General features: G+C 49.1%; 2 protein-coding genes across 3 annotated transcripts in view; one reads left to right on the forward strand and one right to left on the reverse strand.

The window, feature by feature from the left end:
• DSN1 (DSN1 component of MIS12 kinetochore complex) overlaps positions 1 to 23,190 on the forward strand; it is a 69,203-nt gene that overhangs the window by 29,112 nt on the left and 16,901 nt on the right. For both annotated transcript variants that reach the window (XM_078603515.1, XM_078603517.1), the window contains exons 8-10: positions 2,175 to 2,234; positions 7,021 to 7,092; positions 21,046 to 21,202. In XM_078603515.1, coding sequence (XP_078459641.1) covers positions 2,175 to 2,234; positions 7,021 to 7,092; positions 21,046 to 21,202 — 289 coding nt within the window. The remainder of the gene's footprint in view (positions 1 to 2,174; positions 2,235 to 7,020; positions 7,093 to 21,045; positions 21,203 to 23,190) is intronic.
• Positions 12,258 to 18,829, reverse strand: LOC144724409 (uncharacterized). Its single transcript, XM_078603514.1, has 2 exons — positions 17,001 to 18,829; positions 12,258 to 13,182 (listed from the first exon to the last, which is right to left on the reverse strand). The coding sequence occupies exons 1-2, from the start codon at positions 18,297 to 18,299 to the stop codon at positions 13,168 to 13,170; spliced, it is 1,314 nt and encodes a 437-aa protein (XP_078459640.1). The 5' UTR covers positions 18,300 to 18,829; the 3' UTR covers positions 12,258 to 13,167.

The following is a 23,190-nucleotide window of genomic DNA, read 5'->3' on the forward strand; positions in this document are numbered from 1 at the left end:
GGAAGTTCAATCCACACACCTTTTCTTTGCTTTTTTTCGATTACCTACATATACAGACAGGTGCCTTCTTTCTTTTGGGGGCGTGATGCAGCACAGAGTGGGGTTAAACTCAATCCGAACCCAGCTTCCCTTCATGTTATTGCTTGTCCTTATTCACTCTGCTGTCCTCGCTTGCGATATGAGCAGGCCCTATACGTTATTGAAAAAATATTGGCCGGATTAGACCTAATGCCGTTTTTCTTCACCCGCGCCAAAGCCACGGCTGTGAAAAACAGCGGAAATGCAGCCTGCCGCACCAGGTGATTTATGTTCTCCAGGGAACTGGCTGAGTTTTATGGAGCCTGTATATTAACCCTTTAGGAGTGCGCGTCCCTGTGCCATCTACAGCCGCTCCGTCCCACTCGCTCAACCGAGCGTGGGCTCGTTTTGACCCGATGCTGAGCCCTGTTCTTCGGCAAGCGAAGGTCGATAGCTGCCCGCCGGGAGGGACGTCGAATGAGAGACGTGATTAAGGCCACAAGCTCGCACCCCAGAATGCAAAATCGCACGGGATGGCGACAGAAAAATAACACGATGTAAAATGTTTTGACGAACGCGCCTTCCGCGAGCTGGGGATGTGTTTGGGCCGCGGCGAGCTTTGGGTGGCGTGGACCGGCTTGTCCCTCGCCACTGCCAAAAGATTAAATTCACGGAGCACAGGATGGAAATCTGTCTCGGAGGTCAGTTCGGAGCTGAGTAAATGTTGTTTGCCGAAGCTTTAATCCGTTTTCGCCGCGTTCCCGCGAGGAAAGTGAAGAGCCTACAGAGCTTTGTGCAGAGGATTTCACTTTAATACCAAGTTGTCTTTCTCGTACAATTTATAAGCACACAATTCCTCCAGGAGAGGGAGATTTATTAGAAGTTGGATTCTTTTCGTGGGAAAGGTAACAAAAGTAGTGAGATGAGGCATCGGTGGAATTGCTTGCCTGCTAGCTGCGCAATAGTGCTTTTGTGAAAGGTGCTGCGTAGGTGTGCGAGTGTGTGTACCAGCGTGTGAAGTGTACGGCCTGCTGTGTATCCTGACAGAGCGGGCTGTGGAGTCGTCAGCTGCCTGTTACGGTCAATTTAAACGTGATTGGTTGTGAGTAGGGCACCATTAAAACATGCTTTTGGGTGCTGGGAGTTGGAACGGCAATAAAACAAATAAATGAACTCTCTCACTCAAGCCTCAACATTTACAGACAAAATCAAAGCTCCACACGTTTAGCTCTATATACCAAAGGGGGAAGTGCTGTCAGTGAGCGCCTATTAAGACTGGCAAGACACTAGGGGGCGGTGTGGCCAGAACCACAAATGCCCAGCAACTGTTAAATCCCCAATATGTAGCAGGTACTCATTTAAGGTGGTGTTCACCTAAAGAAAAGGCCATTGTGTTAATAATGTTGTTCATCATGGCCAGGAACTGGACCTGAGCTGACATGCTTGTAACACAGCGCGTGAGATGCTCTAAACTCCACTCACACATGAAATGTTGCACAATAAAATCGCATTCACAGGAAAAAACCCCAGTAAAATCAGTATCTGTATACACGGGCGTCCAAATTCCAGCAGTAAGTAGCACGATGGGACAATGTTGTTTGGAATGAGTTGTTGCTCCGATAAGATGTAAAAAGGGAGAGCAGTAGTGTGTGGGTGGGTGCTAGGGAGGAGGAGAAGAAAAGAAATCACAATAAGAGATGAAAACATTGATTTGGACTGCTTAGAAAACTCCCGTGTAAGTTATGTACGCACCAGAGCACAATCAATAGCGTACCAATTACGGCCATCGAAAAAATAACTGCTGCTTTGGCATTTACTCATGTGCGTCTGATGGAGTGTGCCTCTGTATTGGCTGCAGGAATCCTGAGCAGAAGGAATACAACTTTGGCAAGCATTCTAGCCAGCGGGGCCAATTCCTGTTAAAACAGAGCTTTCGATAAACTAATGCAATCCACCCATGGGCAAGCTTTTAAAATCTTCCCCAAGTATATATTTTTTATACAAAAATGTGTCTCGGAGCAACAAGCTTTGGGGGAGGCGTGGGGGCCAGACTCGGAATTGGAAATTGCGAATTCACAAGTGTCTTGGTCTTGTATGGTTAATAATTAAGCCGTAAGTGCCAATAACGGCTAATGATTTTTTCATTTTCCCCGCAGCGTGCCTCTCACTCCCAAGGCGGAGAAGAAGATGTCTGTGGTCTTAGGAGACATAACCAGGTGAGCCATGCAGCCGTGCTTTTGGGGGGAAAAAACATGATTTTTGGAAATTGTGCAACAGCGTGTGAATCTTACTCATGCAATGCATTGTTCACAAAAGCAGTTGTCCAACGCATAACCGTATCTATTGAACTAAAATCAAGAAGGCTGATATCAGTCTGGTCTCATAGGCTGACCGTAATAAGGAGGCATTCCAATCTAATGAGCAAGCATCTGCTTTGGAGTTGAACTGAATCACATGAGCTTGTAAAAGTTTTCTTTCATGATGTTCTTCACTATTATGAAAATTATAATGTTGACCTCGTGATGCAAACCACATTGTTTCGGCCATCAATCTGCAGACAGGTCCATGCTTTGCGGATTAACTTAAAATACCTACGATAATCACCCAGGAATGTCTGTCCTTAACGCTCGTGACGTCACCACATTGACCAGCCCCCCTCATTAATATTCATGAGCAGGTGACATCCTCCAAATGGACACCCCCCACCCCTCATTAATAATCATGAGCGGGTGACATCACTCAATATGGATTACTCCCCCCCTCACTAATTATGCGCAAGTGACGTCACTCCACATCGAACAGCCCCCCTCATTAATAATCATGAGCAGGTGACGTCCTCCAAATGGACACCCCCCCCCCCCCCCCATTATTATTACCTACTATAATGAGTCTGCAACGCTCGTGACGTCACTCCACGTCGACCAGCCCCCTCATTAATAATCATGAACGGGTAATGTCTGCCACATGGACCCCCCCCCCCCCCCCCCAATTCATAAGCGGCTGACGTCACTCCACATTGGGGGCCGAGGCGCCTCCTCCCCCCTCCTCGGCGTCAACTCACAACCCTCACTACAAAGGCAGAACCCTCACGTCACGTGATCTCCGTCACGCTATTGAGACATCGAAGTAAAAAGGACGTCGTGACGAACAAGGGATTATAACCTTAGAATGAAATAGGTCTGTGTCACCGCGCCCTTACAAATTGCACACGAATTAATGCAATGACTATCACGTCGCGGTCTGCTTTTCACTTGCAAGTTTCAGATTTACTGCAATACCACTCGTCCTTGGACCTATTAATCAACAAAACACATCGCATGTAAACACATATTGTGACGTGTGGTATTTAAATACCTAAAATGTAACACATTTTGCTAACACTGAATACACATTGGTTTATTGGTATTACGTGTATGCTTGTTTAACCAGGAAAGTCTCACTGACTCTCAAGACTCTTTTTCAAGAGGGTCCTGCCATGTTTTCACAGTAGGGGGCCGATGTTGCTCTGTGTAATCCCAATAAAAAATAATGAAAGAAAATGTCACGAGTTCCTATAAACCGCAACTCATTTTGATCTGTCATGTATCCAAGTTACCATACAGAGCAGATGACTCGAAGAAACAACCCCAGAAATTAATTGTTCTGATATATACTTGAGTTGTTATGTTTAGGCTGTCTGACATGAGTTTGACGATTTGTTAATGGATCAAAATCCGAGTATCACAGAAGCAATGTAGTGACATAATTTCAGTGCCGTTGCATTAATGATAATAATATATTGGACTTATGCACGGAGTTCAGTGGAGCATTGCTGACTAACTTTAAAAGTATAATTTTCTCCGTAACAAAATGTTAAACTTGTCTAACAAACTGGGATACACAACCCAGGTCTGCATCTGTGAAGTAAGAGCTGTTTTAGGCTGCATCTTACCTTAACTGGGTGCCACGGTGATGAGATGGTGACTACCTCGCCTGGTATACAGGAAGTTGTGGATTTGACCCCGACCCTGACTCATGTATATTTGTAGTTTGCATGTTCTCCCCGTGGTCTCGTGGATGTTTCTCCAGGTCCTCCGGTTTTTCCCTCCACATTTAGAAACATGCGTTTAGAGTATTTGGCTGCTAGAGATTTCCACGTGATTAGACACTTAATTGCGGTATCATTTGTGGACTGGTCGCTTCTAAAAAATACCTATGTCGCTTAGTGGGCCTCACCTGATAAAATGAAAAATAGTTTAAAACCCGATTGGCTTTTCAGTGCGTGAATTGCATTCCTCAAGATAACACCGATTTGGTTGTTCGACATTGCCAGGTTGTCAATACCTCTCCGATAAAGACAAGTTTTTTTGCACTAAAGGCCATTGCTCTTACATACATTGTAACAGTACCAGTGAGTTTCAACGTTTCCTTGAGTGGAAAAAAAATCTAATTCTTAAATATTAAAGTAAATGGCTGGCTTAGGCATGTAAGCCTCAGACTCTGGGTTCTTGCCCAAGGGCTGACAAGGTGTGAAACAAATAAACAAATTATGATGAATGTAGCCTCTGTGAGGGGGTTGGGAGGGGGGTGGATTTGGGGTGACATCACCACGCAGAGCCCAGTTCAATGCTGTGGGATGAGGGTTAAAGTCATCCTGCAGGTATGTGTGGTGACGCCATCACCTACCGCACTCGTGAACTTGCCCCAGCCAGGAATCCAGCCACGTATCCATCCAGCAATACTTAATTTTTCTAATATAGTATGATATGACGTATATGAATGATAGCAATGCTCACGCATTTATGCAGGATACACAGCCAGGATGGAGGGTTGTTGGGTGGGGGTAGGCGTGATATCAGCGCGACGCACGGATCTGGCTCGCGGGTGATATCATCACAACTGCCAGGAATCCAGTCAGGCAGGCAGGAATCCAGACGGCAAAGCATTTTTTTCTAATATAATGTGAATTCAATACGTTTAATTCTCCCCTGCAGTACATGAAATAAAATTAAATAATAAAGTCTCTATTTTTGTAGACAACCACTGTTGGCTTCCCAAAAAGTGCTCCTTAATTTATTCATCCCAGAGAAACGATCGGGGCGAGTTGAACCCCGACCGGCATTTGTACTTGCAACTCTCTGATTCTGAGGCGGGTGCACTTACCAAAGCGCAAAGTGTCTTCCTATTGGGAGAGCTCTCCCTGCCATGGGATTTCTGAATTTCCACCATAGATTCAGGACATTCAACAGAAGTGAGGGACACCCAACACCGCATTGAGCAGAGACATTGACCATCATTTATTGGGGATTGGCTCCCTGTTCAATTTTCAATCTCTCCTGTCTGCAGAATAATTTAGCATGAATGAAAGCGGGCACTGCATCTGGCTCACAGCATTAGACATTGCACACATCACGTCATCCGTGAAGGCATTTCCATGCTGGCTTCCCGTGTCACATGCCAAGCACTAATATTGCCCGTAATTGATGCGGTGCACAGCGGTGAGGGCTCGTTAAGGGAATAATAAACGGGGCTACAAGGGGGCCGCTTGTGTGAACTGCCCGCCGTTCTTTTATGGGATGCTAAACGATTGTCTTCCGATCCCATAAAGCAGAGCGTCCTTGCCAATGATTAAGGGAACGTCTAATGCACTGCCAGGGCTGAATAAGGACAATTTATATTTTCACTTTGGAATTGCCATAAGTAATTATATGGTGCTGACTTTTATTAATCTGTCCATATTGTAATTAAAACGCACGTGTAGAAAGAGGCTGGTAGTTTCAGCCCAGGCACCAATAACTGCACAAAAACCTCGTGCTAAATTTGGTTTCCCATTTTAAATTGGAAAATTCCAGCTTTGAGAATATAAAAAAATAGCTCCCCTACCATGCAATGGACAGCTCTATCGCATTGGTCTGGGGAAAGCACAGCACCCATTGTGTGGGTAAGATACGATTGAAGGGACCTCAAAACTTGTTCTGTCATTACCTTCCAGAAGCCATTCTCTTTATCAAGTCCTGATGCACGGCTTACTGGGAGAGTTAGAAATGGAGAATTGCACGGGGCTTGGGGCAGATCATGGAGGACAGCTTATGTGTTACGAGTTAACAGATCAGGTTGACGGTCAGATGCACTACCGACACAACAATTTTTATCCCCTGTTCAGCCCATATACTGTAATGGAAAATTATGCTGGTAGGAACCTCCTGGTTACACCAGCCCACAGAGGATTATTGTGTCCGTCGTGGAGAGAGGGGCTGGGTGGGGAGGGTGGGGCTGGGTGGGGAGGGGCTGGATGGGGAGGGTGGGGAGGGGCTGGGTGGGGAGGGTGGGGCTGGGTGGGGGGTGGGAGGGGTGAGGCTGGGTGGGGAGGGGCTGGTCACCCCGTGGTGCCCTTATAAAACTCAACGTTTAACCTACTCACGCCGGCTTGTGCCCGCCCTCACAGTCGGCCATATTTGCGGAATACACCACGCCGCCGTTGACCCTGGCCATTGACCGAGCAACCCAACGTTCCTACCAGCTCCCTCCGCAGGAATGTGTTATTTGTGATCACCTATTCAGGGACTCGCTCACAGCATAGTACAGGAGAGTTGGGTGTGGCTAGCACCATGCCTGTTCGCCTTTGTCTCCCTACTGCTGTTGTGTTACACACTCCACTACTAATTTTAAGGCTGAATTGACTTAGAGGAGGCCCATGGAGAGGCCCAAGACCAGGTCAGATATTCCCCACCAATGTTAGCCATGATCGGGAATCGAACTCGGGATGCTCAGTTCATAGTGTAGTATGTTAACCACTGCTCTACCTCTCCCACGCAATACGTGCAAATACACAACAATACATAAAACGCGTACACGTACAATCACGTGTGTGCCCATCGTGCCTGTTCGTGCGCGTGTGCACTAGTGCGCGGGGGGCACATATGGTGCGACAGACTCGCAGGGGGGGGGGTGGGCGGGGTGGGCGGATGGCCGAGCGGGCGAGTGTGAATGAGTGTTGCTGCTGCTGTGCTTTGCCGTGGGCAGGCTGACGAGCGAGGATGCCGCGTGGGAACAGCTCGTCGCAGAGTACCAGGGCCGCGCCGAGGAGACCTCCAGGTGAGCCCTGCACACGACAGCTCGCCACCCCTCCCACCGCCCCCGCACACCCCCCCCCCTGCCCGTTGCAGAACGCCTTTCTCCCCGAGCCTCCCCCTCTGCCGCCCGTTGTCTCCCAGAGTCCCCTTCAGCCCTTGCCATCTGCCCAACGTCTGTGCAACACTCGTGCTAAGCCGGCATCGTGTTTTACAGTTTTAGTTTCTGCGATGAGAAAAAAACATCATCTTGTGACACTAACGTGGAACGGCCCCTGTGTGAATAGCAGGAAGATGACCCCGTTATTGTAAGAGCTGCTGGTTTGCTGTGATGTAGCAAAATGCGTGTGCATACTCAGTCTTACAGACACGTCAATGATGTAACGGATATAGCAATATAGCAATTGGCGGTTTAATATATTTGTTTAAAGAGTGTGTTTGCACATAGTTTGGCACTTTAGCTTTTTATTCGCTTTGTTTTCAACTGTGTATACATTTGGCATCAGCTATAGATGTTTTATATTTAAACGCATTGTCATAAATTAATTAATAGTTTTTCGCTTCTATTTTCGATAATAGTATATTACAACTCTACGTCAGTGTACTCCTTTGTACATATTACACGCTGGTCAGTGGGGGCTGGCCGAGAATGAAACTCATGTGGTAGTGCATTGCACAGACCACTCCTCGAATGCTCTACCCCCTATTTCTTCTGACGTCACCGCCACTCCGGCCAATTCCATAACGTCACTTATTACCATCTCATGCACTCGCACGGATAACAAATATGCCCACTTTTATTGAATTACTTAAAACGCTACCGATCTACAGCACAATTATAGCATATAGTTTGCTATGAGCACTGCACCTGTCAGATGAAAATGGTACAACCTGGGACATCTGTTTGAGAATAGCCAGGGTTGAGAAGTTGTCAGGATCCTGGAGATATCTTTTCTCTTAAGAACTGGGGAACCACAACTCCAGACTTGTTACCATATTATTTCACAGATGTGGTGCTCGTACAAAACGATTTGTTAAAAAAAAATTTTTTACGTGAATATGATTGTTTTTATTCATTGTCTGTGCAAGTATATGAGATAGGAGAATAGATTCTGACAGTTTGGATTTGGTGCTGGTGGTGGCAGTGACATTGTAAAACAATATACAGTAAAACCTTGGATTGCGAGCATAATTCGTTCCGGAAACGTGCTTGTAATCCAAAGCACTCGTATATCAAAGCGAATTTCCCCATAAGAAATAATGGGAACTCGGATGATTCGTTCCACAACCCAAAAATATTCATATAAAAATGATTAGTACAAAATACCTTTTTATATTTGTATTATTTAAATTGAATATAAAGTACTCAAATTTATTAATTACATTTAATCGTGGCTGGTGTGAGGGAGACGAGAGAGAGGAGGAGAGGGCCATTGTTGCAGTACAGTTACTAAAGAACAGTCACTACACTTGGACACAAAAATAAAAAAAATGCTTTACGCACACACACGTGGTCACAACACTACAGTAAACAGTCTACGCTCGCACGGATGTTGACTATACGAGTGAGGCACGCCGACTGAGACCGAGCATGGGAGACGATTACCCACAATCCCGCAGCGAGAGAGAGAAGAACCATCGGCTCAGTTGTGATCACGTGACGCTCGGCAGACAAAGCGTATACTGTACGTACTACTCGTATTGCAAGACCTCGCTCGTTTATCAAGTTAAAATTTATCAAGAAAATGTTTCTCGTCTTGCAAAACACTCGCAGACCAAGTTATTTGCAATCTAAGGTTTTACTGTAGAATTTTTAAAGTAGTCTAAAATCATTTTTTTTGTGTTGAACGTGTAAGTAGGTAAATGACATTCGTTATACTATTTTAACGTCGGTTGAGTTAATAAGTCTGACAAGAGTGGCCTTGGATAAATGGCACAAATAAAAACAAACAGAAGAATATAAGGAGTGAAATTGGAATAAATCAGTGCCAAAAAAAGGTAGGGAACAAAAACAAAAGTGTATAGCACACTGTAAAAATAACAAGTGCCTGGGATATCAGTGCTGATATTTCATACTTTAATGTTGATGGCTTTAACTCAAAATTCAAGATGCTCAGGGCTGTTAATTTGCATACTTATGGCTAAATTAACACCTTTATAAAATGGACTAAAGTAATCACCTAAGGAGGGTTGTTAAAATCTTTTCTTTTCCATTACCGGTAACCACATGCAAAAAAAAACCATTAAAGAAAACGATTACCAGTTTGCCACATGTATAGAAAAATATCGAGAACAATGAACCTAAATTTTTTCCGTTTTAACTGAGAAAGAAAGAAAATAGCCACGGGGTAATGACCAGCACACTGCACTCGCAATCCAGAGCTCGCAATGGCTATTGTCACAGATGCTGGGTTGAACTTGGTGAGCTGGAACACCTGAGCAATGGCAACCTCCTCGGTGGTTACCAGACAGTCTTTGTGGCTCAAGGGCATGAAGGGTTCCCTATGTCATTGAAGGCCCTCCCGTACACAACTCCAGGTGGAAGGAAAGTTGCTGTTCAGAAAAGTGGCACACGCCACGTTGGAACAGCATAAGGGAAAAAAAAGCGGAATGAAGAGATGCTTATCGGTCCCAACAAGCGTCCTTTTCGGTCCCTTCGGGGTAATGGAAACAACGCTGCTGGCAGATCCCAGAAGCGCAAGTCGGATGCAGTAGGCTGCCTGGAAGACTGGGAAGGCCCACAGGGGGAAGAGGCCCGAGAAAGTGGCCGCTCTTCCCGTGGGTGGAGGCGACAAGAGATTCCAGCCCGCCTCCCTCGAGACATCCCAGCCCGCCTCCCTCAAGTAATGAAGTGTGGGGGGCGGGGGCGGGGGCAGGGGGCGGCGAGTGCCGGCTGGTCCTGGCACCCAACAGACTGATGCAGTTTGCCGCAGTCTGGGAGAGGACCACTCGGGAGGAGTGGGTCTCGGAGTATAATCAGGCTTTGATACGGGCTGGAATTCTCCACATCCGTCCCAGAGCCTGTCTGGGTAGAATCGCAACTTCCGCTGCACCCAAGCATAAAAGGGGAGATTTATTAGCAGAGATGTCGACACTCCTGGAGATAGGGGCCTATAAGGGAAGTCTCGATGGGGAAGCAGGATTTGGGAATCTACTCATGATTCTTTATGGTCCCCAAACCATGTGGGGGTTTACAGAGCCATCCTGGATCTCAGCAGGTTCAAAAGATTGATCATATCGCCGTTTCAAACTCGATTATTGTTTGCATCGATCGAGCGCAAACGCATTCGAGCTACGTGACTGGATGGAATCGGTGGACTTGGAAGACGCATCTGCACGTGAAGATCTTCAAAAGCAACCGCAAATTCTAGCGGTTCAGTGTCACAGGGAGATGTGTGGCATTTCAGGTTCTTCCGTCCGGACTCTCATCTCTGCCCACCTATGAAAGGACGGCATCAACATGTAACCCGTACTTAGACGACCTCTTAATAGGAGTGGGGTCCGAGGAGGTCATCGGAAGATCCGTGCCCAAAACGGCACGGACCTTGCAGGAGCACAGATTCGCTTTGAACGGCCCAAAGCACGGTCTACGACCGGCAGTGAGGTTGAAACGTGGGGGTTGTGATCGACATGACCATGGCAAGGGTTTTTCCTACAGGAATAGTCTTCATTTGTGTACAGTTAGAGGTGTGTTTGGTGGCCAACTATGGAAACTGGGTTCAACGTAATTATTAATACCCTGTTTTTAATGTCATATTCTGGTTTCCACGCATGTAAATTTCGGTCTTTTTCATCCATATAGCTATAACTCGATGTCTGTTTTCCGAATTTGACATTAGAACTGAACTATAGACCGGCTTGTCTGTCTGATTATTATCCACTGACACACTTCTATCAGAATCTGGGAATGCAGTGTGCAAATTTGTCAATAAAAACTGCTTCTTTCAGAAAGAAAGTTTGAAAAATTGGTTGGATAGGAAGAAAAAAAAGCACTTGCCTCCTTGAAGAAATATTATCCGACCCAACAAGAACACACACATGCTTAATTATTTGAATGAGCACAATCAATGAAAAATTAGGCAACATTTTGTTATTAAATTGTATCCGAATTTGTCTTCTAATTGGAAATCGTGGAGTACGAGGTCTGACGTGATTCGCTCTCCCCCCTCGCAATTCAATGCATTTACACGATGCGGGGTCCACGATTGCGTTCAAGAATCAATGCTACGACAAGGTGTACTGCAGCACCTCTCTAGTGGCTGCAGGGGTCACGTGAACCAATGACACCAAATTTGAAACGGCCAGTTCATAACATGCATAATTTTGTGCATCTGTCATGAGCATAACAATCGATTTAATGTTTGGATCCCTTGCGCACTGCTACTGCATACGCAACGTCCATCAATCTGGCCACGGCATCCCCTTGTCTCTCGGTGTCTGCACACCTGTGTACACCTGCCCAACATTTAAAACGCCACCCATCTACAGCACAAAAAAGCACTCAATTTCGTCAGCGTCGTCCCTGATATCCGACATCGGTTTGTGTCAACGCGTGCAAGTGACAGCGAGCATCAAGATGCGCTATCTTTGAAAAAAAATTGCGCGACATCGTAACTAACATATGTTTGGATAATTGACTCATCACGGGCACAGAGTGTCTGCCGTCAGCCGAGCAATTAACGTCGCACGTTGGGACAAGCGGTCCTTCCCCATCGCGACGGGTCGACTGCTCCGCTGACGGAACGCAGCGGCGGGCGACTTTGTTGCATCTGCTTGTGCCCGGGGTGCTTGTGTGGGGCAGCGTCTTTAATTACACGCCTCCTGAGCACGCTGTGTGCCGAGCCAACGTGAAAAATTAGCGACCGTTCCGCCAGCAGCGGCGGCAGTAACAGCTGGAGGAGCGGAGAAAACTAAACCAAAATTAAACTCCTTGTATTGTCAACGAAATGCAAACTGCTCGCTGGCAGTCTAAAAAGCCATGGAGTCATCCTTTTTTTTCCCACCAACTCTGTGTAGTTTGAGTTGTGTCAATTAACTCAACGATGTTTTTTTCCACAAGGCAGCTACACTTCTTGAACGAGACTACAATGATTTACATTAAGTGAGGTTTTGTGGGAAGTCAACAGTGACGATCTCATGATTAGCATGTCCCTGCCCTCCTGCATTTGTAACAGGTTCCGGAGACACTTGTAGAGGTAACTTCTTTATTACAATACAACACTCCAACAGTCCAACAGTCCAACAGTCCAACAGTCCTGATACTCTGTTACAGCCTAGGTACACAGCCTAGCTACACAGCCTAGATACTCTACTCTGGCTACGCTCCGGAACTCGCCCTCACAAGGTCGTAGAGTCGGGAGTTCCAGAGTCCCAGCGCTGGCTCTCACAGCATCCCCGGGTCTTCAGATGGCTGGTCGTGGGTCTTGGGTCTTGAGTTACAACTGGGCCTCGATCGTCCAGGGAGCTCTCCTTTTATGCCTGGTACAACGAGGGGTGGGGCCGTGTGCGCCCCCAGATATCCCACAGAGCACACACAGCCCCCCCCTTTGGCGGCGCCAAGGGGATTAAGCGTCTGGACCCCCTGGGAACTCAACGCCTGGCGCCCAGAGGCTTAGCGTCTGGACCCACCTGGGAACCCAGAGCCCCCAGCAGCCCCTCCCTTCTTATGTCACTACATTACCCCCCTCTACGTAGCCTCCAGCCGACCCGGCTGTCAAAAAAAAATACAATTGTACAAGAAATTATTTGTTAACCATCAGAATGAGTGTGTGACAAATCAAGAAAAAAAAATGAGAAGAAAGCGCCTCTCCCCCTCCTGTGGTCACCGATGCAGAACAACACTGTATAAACACATATATGCAGGATGAACGCACGCCCCAATCGCCCACTATACATGATGGAAAAGTGAGTGGCGTCGCGTTGGGACGAGAGTTCGTGGGCGGGGGTCATGAAAATCGTTTGAGTTTTGAGCGAGTCCGAGTGGCAGGTCCATCGGTCGCGACGGAGGCAGGAGGGGACCGACGACCCGCTGTTGCGCTTGTGTCCTGGGTCGCTGATCCCGCGGGCAAGCTTGTTCCCGCTGGGTCGGCCGTGGCGGATTTCATTCCCAAGGCACCTGAGGGCGGGGCAGCGGGACCTGCCCGAGAGTTAGGAGCAGCATCATCGCGGCGCGACTCGTCAGACATGTCGCGCTCTCGGCCCCGGAGATGTGAAGGAGGTGTGTAGGGTTGAATGTAAGGTTTTAGACGTGACGGGTGCACGAACCAACGTCGCTTGCCATGCTGGATCCTGACACACTGCGGGCGGAGAACGCGAATAATAACAACCGGCCCTCTCCAAGGCTTAAGCAGTTTTGAGGAAGTAGCCAATGGTACCTGCGGGCAGTGGAGCCAGGCGCGGTCCCCTTCTACCCAAACGTGGCGGGATGTGCGGAGATTCCGCAACCGCTCGTTGGCAAGCTGACGGGCTTCTGAGTTATTTTGAGCAGCCTCCCGGGCATCTACGAGACGACGCACATTAGCACGGATGTGGTCGGCAATCTTAGCCTTAGGTGCGGGCTGTTTAATGTGCAATTGTACGTCGATTGGGGGGCAAACCTCCCTACCATACATTAGATAGAATGGCGAGTACCCCGTGGCAGCATGGGGCGCCATTCTATAGGCGGCCAAGACACCAGGTATGTGGAGATCCCAATCAGTCTGTGACTCAAGACACCTGGTGGCTTAGCATGGAGGTAAGTGTCCTATGTAATCGCTCGACCATACCGTCAGTCTGGGGGTGATATGGCGAGGTGCGAATTTTGTGTGTCCCTAGCAGGTTGCACACATCCCGCAACAGGGTGGAAGAGAAATTTTTCCCTTGGTCGGTCAGCAGGCGTTCGGGAGCACCCTTGTCCAGGACGTAGCCCTGGAAAAAGGCCTCTGTAATGGCTGCTGCAGACTGGTTGGGGAGTGGCCAGGCCATGGCCCATCGGGTAAAATATTCGACCCCAACCAAAAGGTACTTATTACCCCGAGGAGTAGCGGGAAACGGACCCAAAATATCCAATGCGACGATCTCATTGACCCGGGAAACTTTAATGGATTGGAGCGGCGGGCAGGACGGCCTAGCAGGTGGTTTCCGCCGTGCACATTCTGTGCAACCTTGCACAAGGTCAGCCACATCGTTTGCCATGCCCGGCCAGAAAAATTCCAATTGGATTTTAGCTAGTGTTTTCTGAACACCCAAGTGCAAGAGGCGACTGTGGGTTTCCCACACAAGTCGCCCCCGCAGGGAGGTGGGCACCACCAATGTGTGGGATTGGGACCCCCCATCCCAATGCATGAGGACGCCTTCCCGGATGACATATGATACGGGGCCCCCCTGCCCCCTGTGACCCTCGGCATCCCTAGCGCGGCGTCTCAATTTGAGGAGGGAGACGTCTTCCATCTGAAGACGTCCCCAGTCGTCCAACCCGAGGCCCAGCAATGCGTCCTGCGGAACTTGCGTGGAGGGAGCCCCGTGGTCCCCGACCCCATCCCCGGCCGCGGCCGCAAGGGATGGGGGCGGTACCCCGTCAGGCTGCCTACAACGCCCCGCACCCAAAAAACAAGCACAGCGCCCATTGTTCGGCAGTCGCGACAACCCGTCGGCGTTCCCGTGTTGAATCCCCTTGCGGTAAATGACAGTGAACGCAAAGTCCTGGAGGATCTCGAGCCAACGCGAGAGCTGTCCAGATGGTTGGTCCACTCGCAAGGCGTATTGTAGCGCCGCGTGGTCGGAGCGTACTGTGAAATGCCTGCCATACACGTATGGCCTGTACTGCTTTATGAAAAAAACGATAGCAAGCAATTCGCGGCGCGTCACGCAGTAACGTTGCTCCGCGGGCGACAGCACCCTGCTGCCATAGGCGACGACGCGCTCCACTCCATTGACAATTTGCGACAGCACCCCTCCAATTCCGGTGTTGCTGGCGTCTGTATCCAGAATGAACGGAGTGGTAAAATCTGGATAAGACAGGGTAGGAGCATCGACCAGTGCTTTTCGGACGGCATTGAATGATGCCTGTTCTAACTCTCCCCATCGGAATTTGACCCCTTTGGCCGTTAATGCGTGGAGGGGCTTCGCAATAGATGCGAATCCCGCAACAAATCGTCGATAATATGAGGCGAAGCCGATAAAACTCCGCACCTCCCCAACAGAGGTAGGAGTTGGCCATGAGCGCACGCAATTTGTCTTTTCGGGGTCCGTGGCAATTCCCGAGCGGCTGACAATATGGCCCAAATAACGAACCGAATCCCTCATGAGGTGGCATTTTTGCGGTTTGAATTTGAGGTTAGCCGCTCGCATTTTAAGGAAAACTGCCTTCAATCGCGTGAGGTGTTCATCAAAAGTTTTGCTGAACACGATTACATCGTCGAGGTAGATTAGGCAAGAATCCCACTGGAGCCCAGCGAGGACCAGCTCCATCAGGCGCTGGAACGTCGCCGGGGCCGAGTGAAGACCCATGGGAAGTCTGTTGAATTGGAACAGTCCCTGCGGCGTGCGAAAGGCCGTCTTTGGTTTGGATGCGTCATCAAGGGGTAGCTGCCAAAACCCCGAGAGGAGATCCAAGGTGGAGAAGTAATGCGCACCTGCTAAGGCATCGAGCGACTCGTCCATCCTGGGAAGCGGGTAGGCGTCGGCCACCGAAATCTTATTAAGTTTCCTGAAGTCAACACAAAAGCGGAGGCTCCCGTCGTGCTTCTTAACAAGAACGATCGGCGCCCCCCATGGGCTATTTGATGGCGCAATGACATCGGCCGCCAACATATCGTTGACGGCCACCCGTACATGTTCCTTTTCGGCCGGGCTCAACCGGAATGGGTTTTGACGAATTGGAGCGGCATCACCCGTGTCGATGTGGTGGCTTAGCAATTTAGTGCAGCCAATGTCGAATTTGCTTTGACTGAAAACGTCGGCGAAATCGCTCAGCAGCGTGCGTAATTTAGCATGTTGTAATGGTGACAAATCAGCAGAAGTGGAGCAAAGCGCGTCGAGCCATCCTGTGTCAGGACCTGGCTTGGCAACGGAAGAGAACTCGCCCCCTACGTGACCCACGATCACATCTTCTGGCGGGGCTGGCGTCGCGTGAGCAAGCACCATTCCCTGACAGATAACGGCCGTTTCCAATCCCGCGTTAAGGACCTGGATAAAGGGGTCGTGGTCGCTTCGCAATAGCGTTTGTGCACACACGAGGTCCGACACCCGCTCAGCTGAACGCGAAGGCCCGATCACAGCACCCCCCATGAACGCGTCGTAATCAAGGGGTTTACGAAACCGGAGGGGAACTAACATCTGAGAGCCAGGAGGAATGTGAATTGTGCACGCCGCCAACGCCTGCACCGTCGTAGATGCGGAGTGCAACCGAGTGGGTGTGGGTAGGAAGGCCATGCGTCGGCCGGAGGGGAGCTCAATACACCCTTTGTTAATGAGAATTTTAATGGGCATCTTCCCCAAGAAATCTGTTCCGAGGAGGCACGGAACGGCGAGGGTTGATGAGACCAAAATGGGCCCAACTAATTGGACGTCAGCAATGCGGATCTGAGCATTGATCCGTCCGGTGATGCCCAACGAACCCCCATTTGCGGCATAGCATGGCACATCAACTGGCTGCAAGGGACGGCATATATCGGGCAAAATGTTATAAATTATGTCTGAAATGATGGTCGCCGACGCACCCGTATCGATCAACATACGAACATCAACGCCCTCGATGGAACCCACTACGGCAGAGGACCCTGCCGCAGCGGCAACGACCCTATGGGCCAACTCGGACCATTGACCCGGTCCGAGCGCCCGGTTGTTCAATGATGGGCCCGAATCCCCCTCCTCAGAAGCATGACCCCCCTGTGTGGTGTGAGGGTGCGTGCTTGTTGTAAGTGGGGGCCGAGAGTGCGAGGTGTCGTGACTCGCCTGGGTATGCCGAGGATACGGTGGTGGCCGAGGCGCCGGAGGTCCTGAAGTCCGGCGTCGGGGGACCCGGCAGCCGGACGCCACATGGCCCCGAAGGCCACAGTTGTGGCAGACGATGGACGCTCCGTCCTGGCGCGAGGTTGGCCGGTCCCGCTGGTGGTGATCTCGCTGGGATCGCCAGTTGGACGATCCGCGATTTTCTGTTGCTGCGAAGGCCTGATGAGGCCCCGAATGCACGTCATAGGCTTGTGCATCAGGTGGGCCTGCGCAGGCGGCGATGGTCGTGTCCTCATCGCAATGTAGGTGTGCTTGGATGCACCTGGCAGCACGTAGCGACGTGAAGTCGTCGTCGTCGTCGGCTGTCGGCATGGCAACTCGAAGCTGGCGGGCCAAGCTCATGAGCTTCTGCAGCACGAGTGACTCCACAGCGTCTTCATCCATGCGAGGGTAGGCAACCTTTGCCATGGCCAGCAGCGCGCTGCGGTACCCCATCGCCGACTCGGAGGCCTTCTTCCTCCTCGCATCGAAGCGGTGACGTGCTTCGGATGGGGGTCCATAAATCAGCCGCATCTGATGAAGGGCATCCGTGAGCGTGGCACGTTTTGCGCGTGGCACAGTAAGGAGTGCTGCGAGGGAGTCGTCGTCGAGCATGGCCGGGAGGCCTTGGAGCGCTTCATACTCCGACCAGCCGGACGTCTCTATAAGAGAGACGAACCGGCGTTCGAACGCTGCCCACTCACCCCCCTCTGAAGAAAATGCCTTGAGTGCCGGCAGGCGTTGCTGGACGTGAGCCAAGCTTTCGTTGCCTGGCAACCCGGCTGAAGCTGGCTTCGCGTTCGCAGCGCTGTCACCCGGCGGTGAGGGACGCAGCGCTGATGACGCGGCGTCATCGGGTTGGCCCACGCTGGGCCCGGAAGTGACGTCGCTCCCAGCGGCCACTGCTCCCCCCGCAGAAGTGACGACACACCCGGATGTATTTGCGGCGGGAACGGCCGCCATCTTTGTGTGGGAGCCGGCGGGATGGTGCGGCCGCTGCGCCTCCTCTCTCCCTGCTGTCTCCGCCTGTGAGCGACGCATGTCGTCCAGGATGGAGACGGTGGCGTGGAGCAGCTCGGTGAGGCGAAGCAGCGTTTCCTCCATTGCTGCTCCCGACGCTGGAGGAAGATCGGCAGGTATGGTGGACGACTGCTGAGCCGGCGGTGCAGCGTCGCTGTCGGCCCGAGTTGGCTGCCCCGTCGCCGCTTGCTCCTCAACATCGCCGTCAGGACTGAAGGTACGTGGCTTACTTCTTGTCTCCATTGCCACTTCTGACACCAAATGTAACAGGTTCCGGAGACACTTGTAGAGGTAACTTCTTTATTACAATACAACACTCCAACAGTCCAACAGTCCAACAGTCCAACAGTCCTGATACTCTGTTACAGCCTAGGTACACAGCCTAGCTACACAGCCTAGATACTCTACTCTGGCTACGCTCCGGAACTCGCCCTCACAAGGTCGTAGAGTCGGGAGTTCCAGAGTCCCAGCGCTGGCTCTCACAGCATCCCCGGGTCTTCAGATGGCTGGTCGTGGGTCTTGGGTCTTGAGTTACAACTGGGCCTCGATCGTCCAGGGAGCTCTCCTTTTATGCCTGGTACAACGAGGGGTGGGGCCGTGTGCGCCCCCAGATATCCCACAGAGCACACACAGCCCCCCCCTTTGGCGGCGCCAAGGGGATTAAGCGTCTGGACCCCCTGGGAACTCAACGCCTGGCGCCCAGAGGCTTAGCGTCTGGACCCACCTGGGAACCCAGAGCCCCCAGCAGCCCCTCCCTTCTTATGTCACTACACATTCATCATCATCATGACCTTCACTATGGATATATGGAATTTCTACCATTATTGCCACCGATGAAGATAAGCGCAACTGCGCATTGAATGAAACATGTTTTGCATAATAACAATCTTTATCAAACGGACGCGCACGTGTTCTCGCTCCTTTTGCTGCCATTGTGTCACCAGTCTCGTCCATGGGCCAACATTCCATCGAGCGATGTGCACTGCCCAAGCATCTTACTTTTCATCATCGTGGATAAGGCTGCGTCAGATTTGTGTGTTCGTTCTTCGACCCCTGTTTTCTGTTTTTCTGTCTGTAATTTCCAAGCGTGCATCTCTCCATGCTTCTTTGCGTGCTCTTTCAGATTTTGTACCATTTTCTTTGACAAGTCTCCACGTTTTGAAGAGTTTGTACACTTCCAGGCAAGCCTCCTGCATTCGGAAATTTGGTCAAGTTCCTTGTGGTTTATTTTTAACACTCAAAAATCCGTACAGATAGGTCAGCCAACCCCTACTTGAGCCACTGCAAATATTTAATAGATATGCTTTACATGTATATAAGTTCATATGCATATGTCAAAAAAGATAGATTGCATATACATCCACTTAGAATATGTAAAAAAATAAATGAGTACAATATTATTTTCTTGTAAAAGAGTGCTCGGCAAAATTACAAAGATGGGCCACTGTTTATGACCTCGGACAGGTGTGCAAACATTAAGTTTCCCGAGCACAAATAGAGCACGTGGCATTTGATTTTTGATGCGGCTTACGTGTGTGGATGCGGCGCTATTTTCAATTGCGTATTGAACGGCATTGATTCCCCTAGCCAGGCAAAATGTAATTAGTGGGGGGCGCATAACGACCTCGTGTGCTGCAATTGCATCTCTTTAGTTTGTGTGCTACAGCACCATTCACGCCCAGCTCTGCCGTTTAGAGCCGAACCCAGACCGAAACGTTTTTTATTGCAGTTTGGTAACCCAACCAGTGCCCATTTCATGAAATGTCTCCAGATGATAACAACTACAGCGCCTATTTAAAATGGGTATTGAGGCGACGTGGTGGTTTAGAAATTGTATTGTTCATGTAGGAGACCTGAACCAGCATAACAAGAGGATCTAAGTTTCGATTTAAAGCTTTCGTGACTGCAGGGAATCATCTTCTTGGTTCTTTCGGTAAAGTCACGTAAAAGGGAAATAATAAAATAATAAAAATAAAACATAATAAACGCTGTCATTCAGACGCTGTCTTTCCGACAGACCTGTTCTTCACCCGAGGACGGCTGCTTGCGTTGTGGCCGCAACGTCGTGAGAATTGTATTTTATTATGTTTTTTATTTTATTTTATTATTTCCCTTCTACGTGACTTTACCGAAAGAACCAAGAAGAAGAGGATCTAAGTTTAAGTTTGGTGTCTCTCAATATCTGGTGGGCTTAATGTAATAATTTGTAATTATATAGCACCCCACTGTAAGCGCATCTCCAGGTCATGTAAATCGTAACCTTGATAACAAACAATGCAAACACAAGAATAAAATAAATGTAACAATAAACATGAAAACAAGACTTTGGCAGATTGAGCAGAAGTGCAGCCCATGCTATTTCAACCACTGCAACCCCATGCTGATGGTGATTGTACTCTGGGGTCTAATGATTAAATTATGCAACTATACATTTTGTGCATTCTGGTATTATTGAACCAATGCCAACAAAATCTTGGGTTCAAGTCCTGGTGTTAGGTGACCCCCTAAACCTTTTGTGCATTCCGCAGTTGAACATTTTTCCATACAGCTGCTTTCAGAATTGGTGTCTCCCGTCGTTAGGTGACGTTATAATTTTCACCGCACAACCGGTGCTTGCCTGAGCGTTTACGTCTGCCCTGGCCTACCTCTCCTGTGTGTGCCATAGTGCTGGTCGTGGTTGCATTTGTGCATTCTTAACGGGAGCAGTAGTGTAGCGGTTAGCGCGCCGCACTACGAACCCAGCGATACGAGTTCGATTCCCGCTCGCGGCTAACACCAGTCACGATAATCTGAACCAGTCCTGGCCCTCCCGTGGGTCCAGGAGTACCTGGTGGGGTGCTAAAAATACAAAGGCGGCCATGCATGGTACTGGTCACCCACTCGTCTGTCGTGCCGGCCTTCATAGGTGCTCGCTAACCGCACTTACACCTAAAAAGTTTGTTCAGGCTATACGGGGAATTTTTGTCTTTGTTGTCTCTGCCGAGCACAGGAAAGAGGAGCAGCTCAGGACGAGTCAGGGCAAGGAGACGCTGTTGTGTGTGCCACCCCTGTCAGAGGAGGTGGCCGCCTTGCTGGGTCCGGAGAAGCCCGACTACAGCGCGCTTCTCGCTGACCTTCCACGCACCACCGACACTGTGGAAATTGTGGTGCGTATGGCACGTGGTGTCGTTTCTCTTTTGCCCTGAGCCCTGTGCACTACTAATTCACCATCTGAATTTACATCAATACTCACTTGCCTCTGCTGTCTTCCCATCGATTTGCTCGTCAGCTGTAAACTTAATCTTGTTTGTTATTGTAGGTCCTTTCCCGACCTGCTACGCTTATGTTAATAGCTTGTGTTGCAGAATGGAACCCATTACCTTTTATATAATTATATTATCTTCTTTATTTAAAAAAAAGCATTTTGGCCTTTGATTATAGGTGTATGCTCATGTTGCTAGGAAGTTATTGGCAATACAGGGAAGCAGCTTGGAAATTTGAAATAATACTTGGTAATAAAGCATTGTAGTTCTAATCAAGTACGAGGAGGTTGTGATGGATTCAAAATGTTCAAAATTGAAAAGGGCACGTTACCGAGGCAGGATTTGGAGTGGCACCCAGAAGTTGGTAACTAAGTGGAAGACCTCGGGTCATATTGTGGGATACGATAAAAATACCTTAGAAGGCTGAATTATTTAGCAGAAATAAAGTGATAGCGAGGAGCGGTGACATGAAATGGCATTGTCCATGATGACCTCTGAACATTTGTTGCTTTCTGATCTGCAAATGTGTTCATATCTCTCAACCTCCCAGTGTATACACTGGGGAAGGCCTCTCACTCTCTCGTGCTGTTCCAACGGCCTCGAATAATCTTACCCTTATTGTGCCTTCATTACGCTGGGATTAATAAAATGAGTACAGTGTGGTAGGTCAGCAGCGGTTGAAGTGCAGGGTAATCCAGTCGCCGCCATGTGAATGTGGAATTTCTACCACTGGCTCAGGATCGCCAGTGGGGATGAACACTGCCTAATGCACATGCGAGAAAGGAAACAATTTAAATTGACTAGCACGGCACCCTAAAGACCACCGAATACAATTAGTTCTGTCCTATTTTCACTTACCCTCACCCTGTCACCTTCCCCGCCACCTCTTGCTCATTTGTAATGATACATTTTTGTACGGATGTGCATACACATCCACTTGTGTCTCCCTGTCCCCGATTGTAAATTACAATTGCTCACCTGTCAGGATTCTGCACAGCGTCTAGAGATGTGGCTGTGTTTTGATGCCGCTGTACGGAACTAAATTGGCAGGGTGCCCATTTGCACCTTGTCTAAAAGTCACAAATTCGCACCCTGTCTAAAAGCCATAAGTAAAACGCATCACTTTTTGAAAGCGCCACTGGCTTTTGTGAATTGTTGCATGAGTCCATATGGTTGTGTCTTCGGTCTACATTGCATTGCGAACCGTCATTTTTTTTAAATATATACATATATCCTGTGTACATTGAAAATTGCTGCATATCCCGTTGGTGCCATCAGTCAAGACTTAAGGCGAAGTGATATTCTGGATAGTTCCTACGAGCAGAGTGTCATGTGTCAGAAGTGAAATACTCCCAGAATAATATACCCCAGAAACAGTGTCTCAAAAGCACTCTGAATAAAACCACAGGTCTGCGCTCCTACATGATGTGTTGGAAGTGGTCAACCACGTATCTTGTCATATACCTCCCTGTCAGTCCGCTCTTAGATGAATGGGCTCCCCATATCTGTTACGAGGTTTGTTAGACGATGGGTTGGTGAAGGGGGGCGATGGTCCAGGACCTGATCAAATGGCGCTTTTGCCACGGATGTTAAGCTGTGGCTGGGAATTGAGCTCGGCTCACCGAATCGTTAGCACGACACGCTGCTACCCTCTGCATCACCGCTCCGCCAATGGGATGCGTCGGTGTTTTTTTGTGTGTTCAAGCTTCTGCTCAAAGCGAAGCTTTCCAAGGCAATTGCTATCCTCGACAAATGGCTGAATATTGACAAATATCTAATTATTTAAAACTTATTTTTCAAGGTTAATTGTCAGTGTGTTGTTTTTTTTCTTAACACTTTTAAGAAAATCGCCCACACACACATTTCATTGCTACACATTTTAAAGGCTGCAT

The sequence above is a fragment of the Lampetra planeri genome, chromosome 20, assembly GCF_965212315.1.
Source record: "Lampetra planeri chromosome 20, kcLamPlan1.2.h2, whole genome shotgun sequence".
In the NCBI taxonomy this organism is placed as follows: domain Eukaryota; kingdom Metazoa; phylum Chordata; class Hyperoartia; order Petromyzontiformes; family Petromyzontidae; genus Lampetra; species Lampetra planeri.

Excerpts from the sequence above, each read along its gene's own strand:
- LOC144724409 (XM_078603514.1), bottom strand. The coding sequence starts at position 18,299 with ATGGAGACAAGAAGTAAGCCACGTACCTTCAGTCCTGACGGCGATGTT.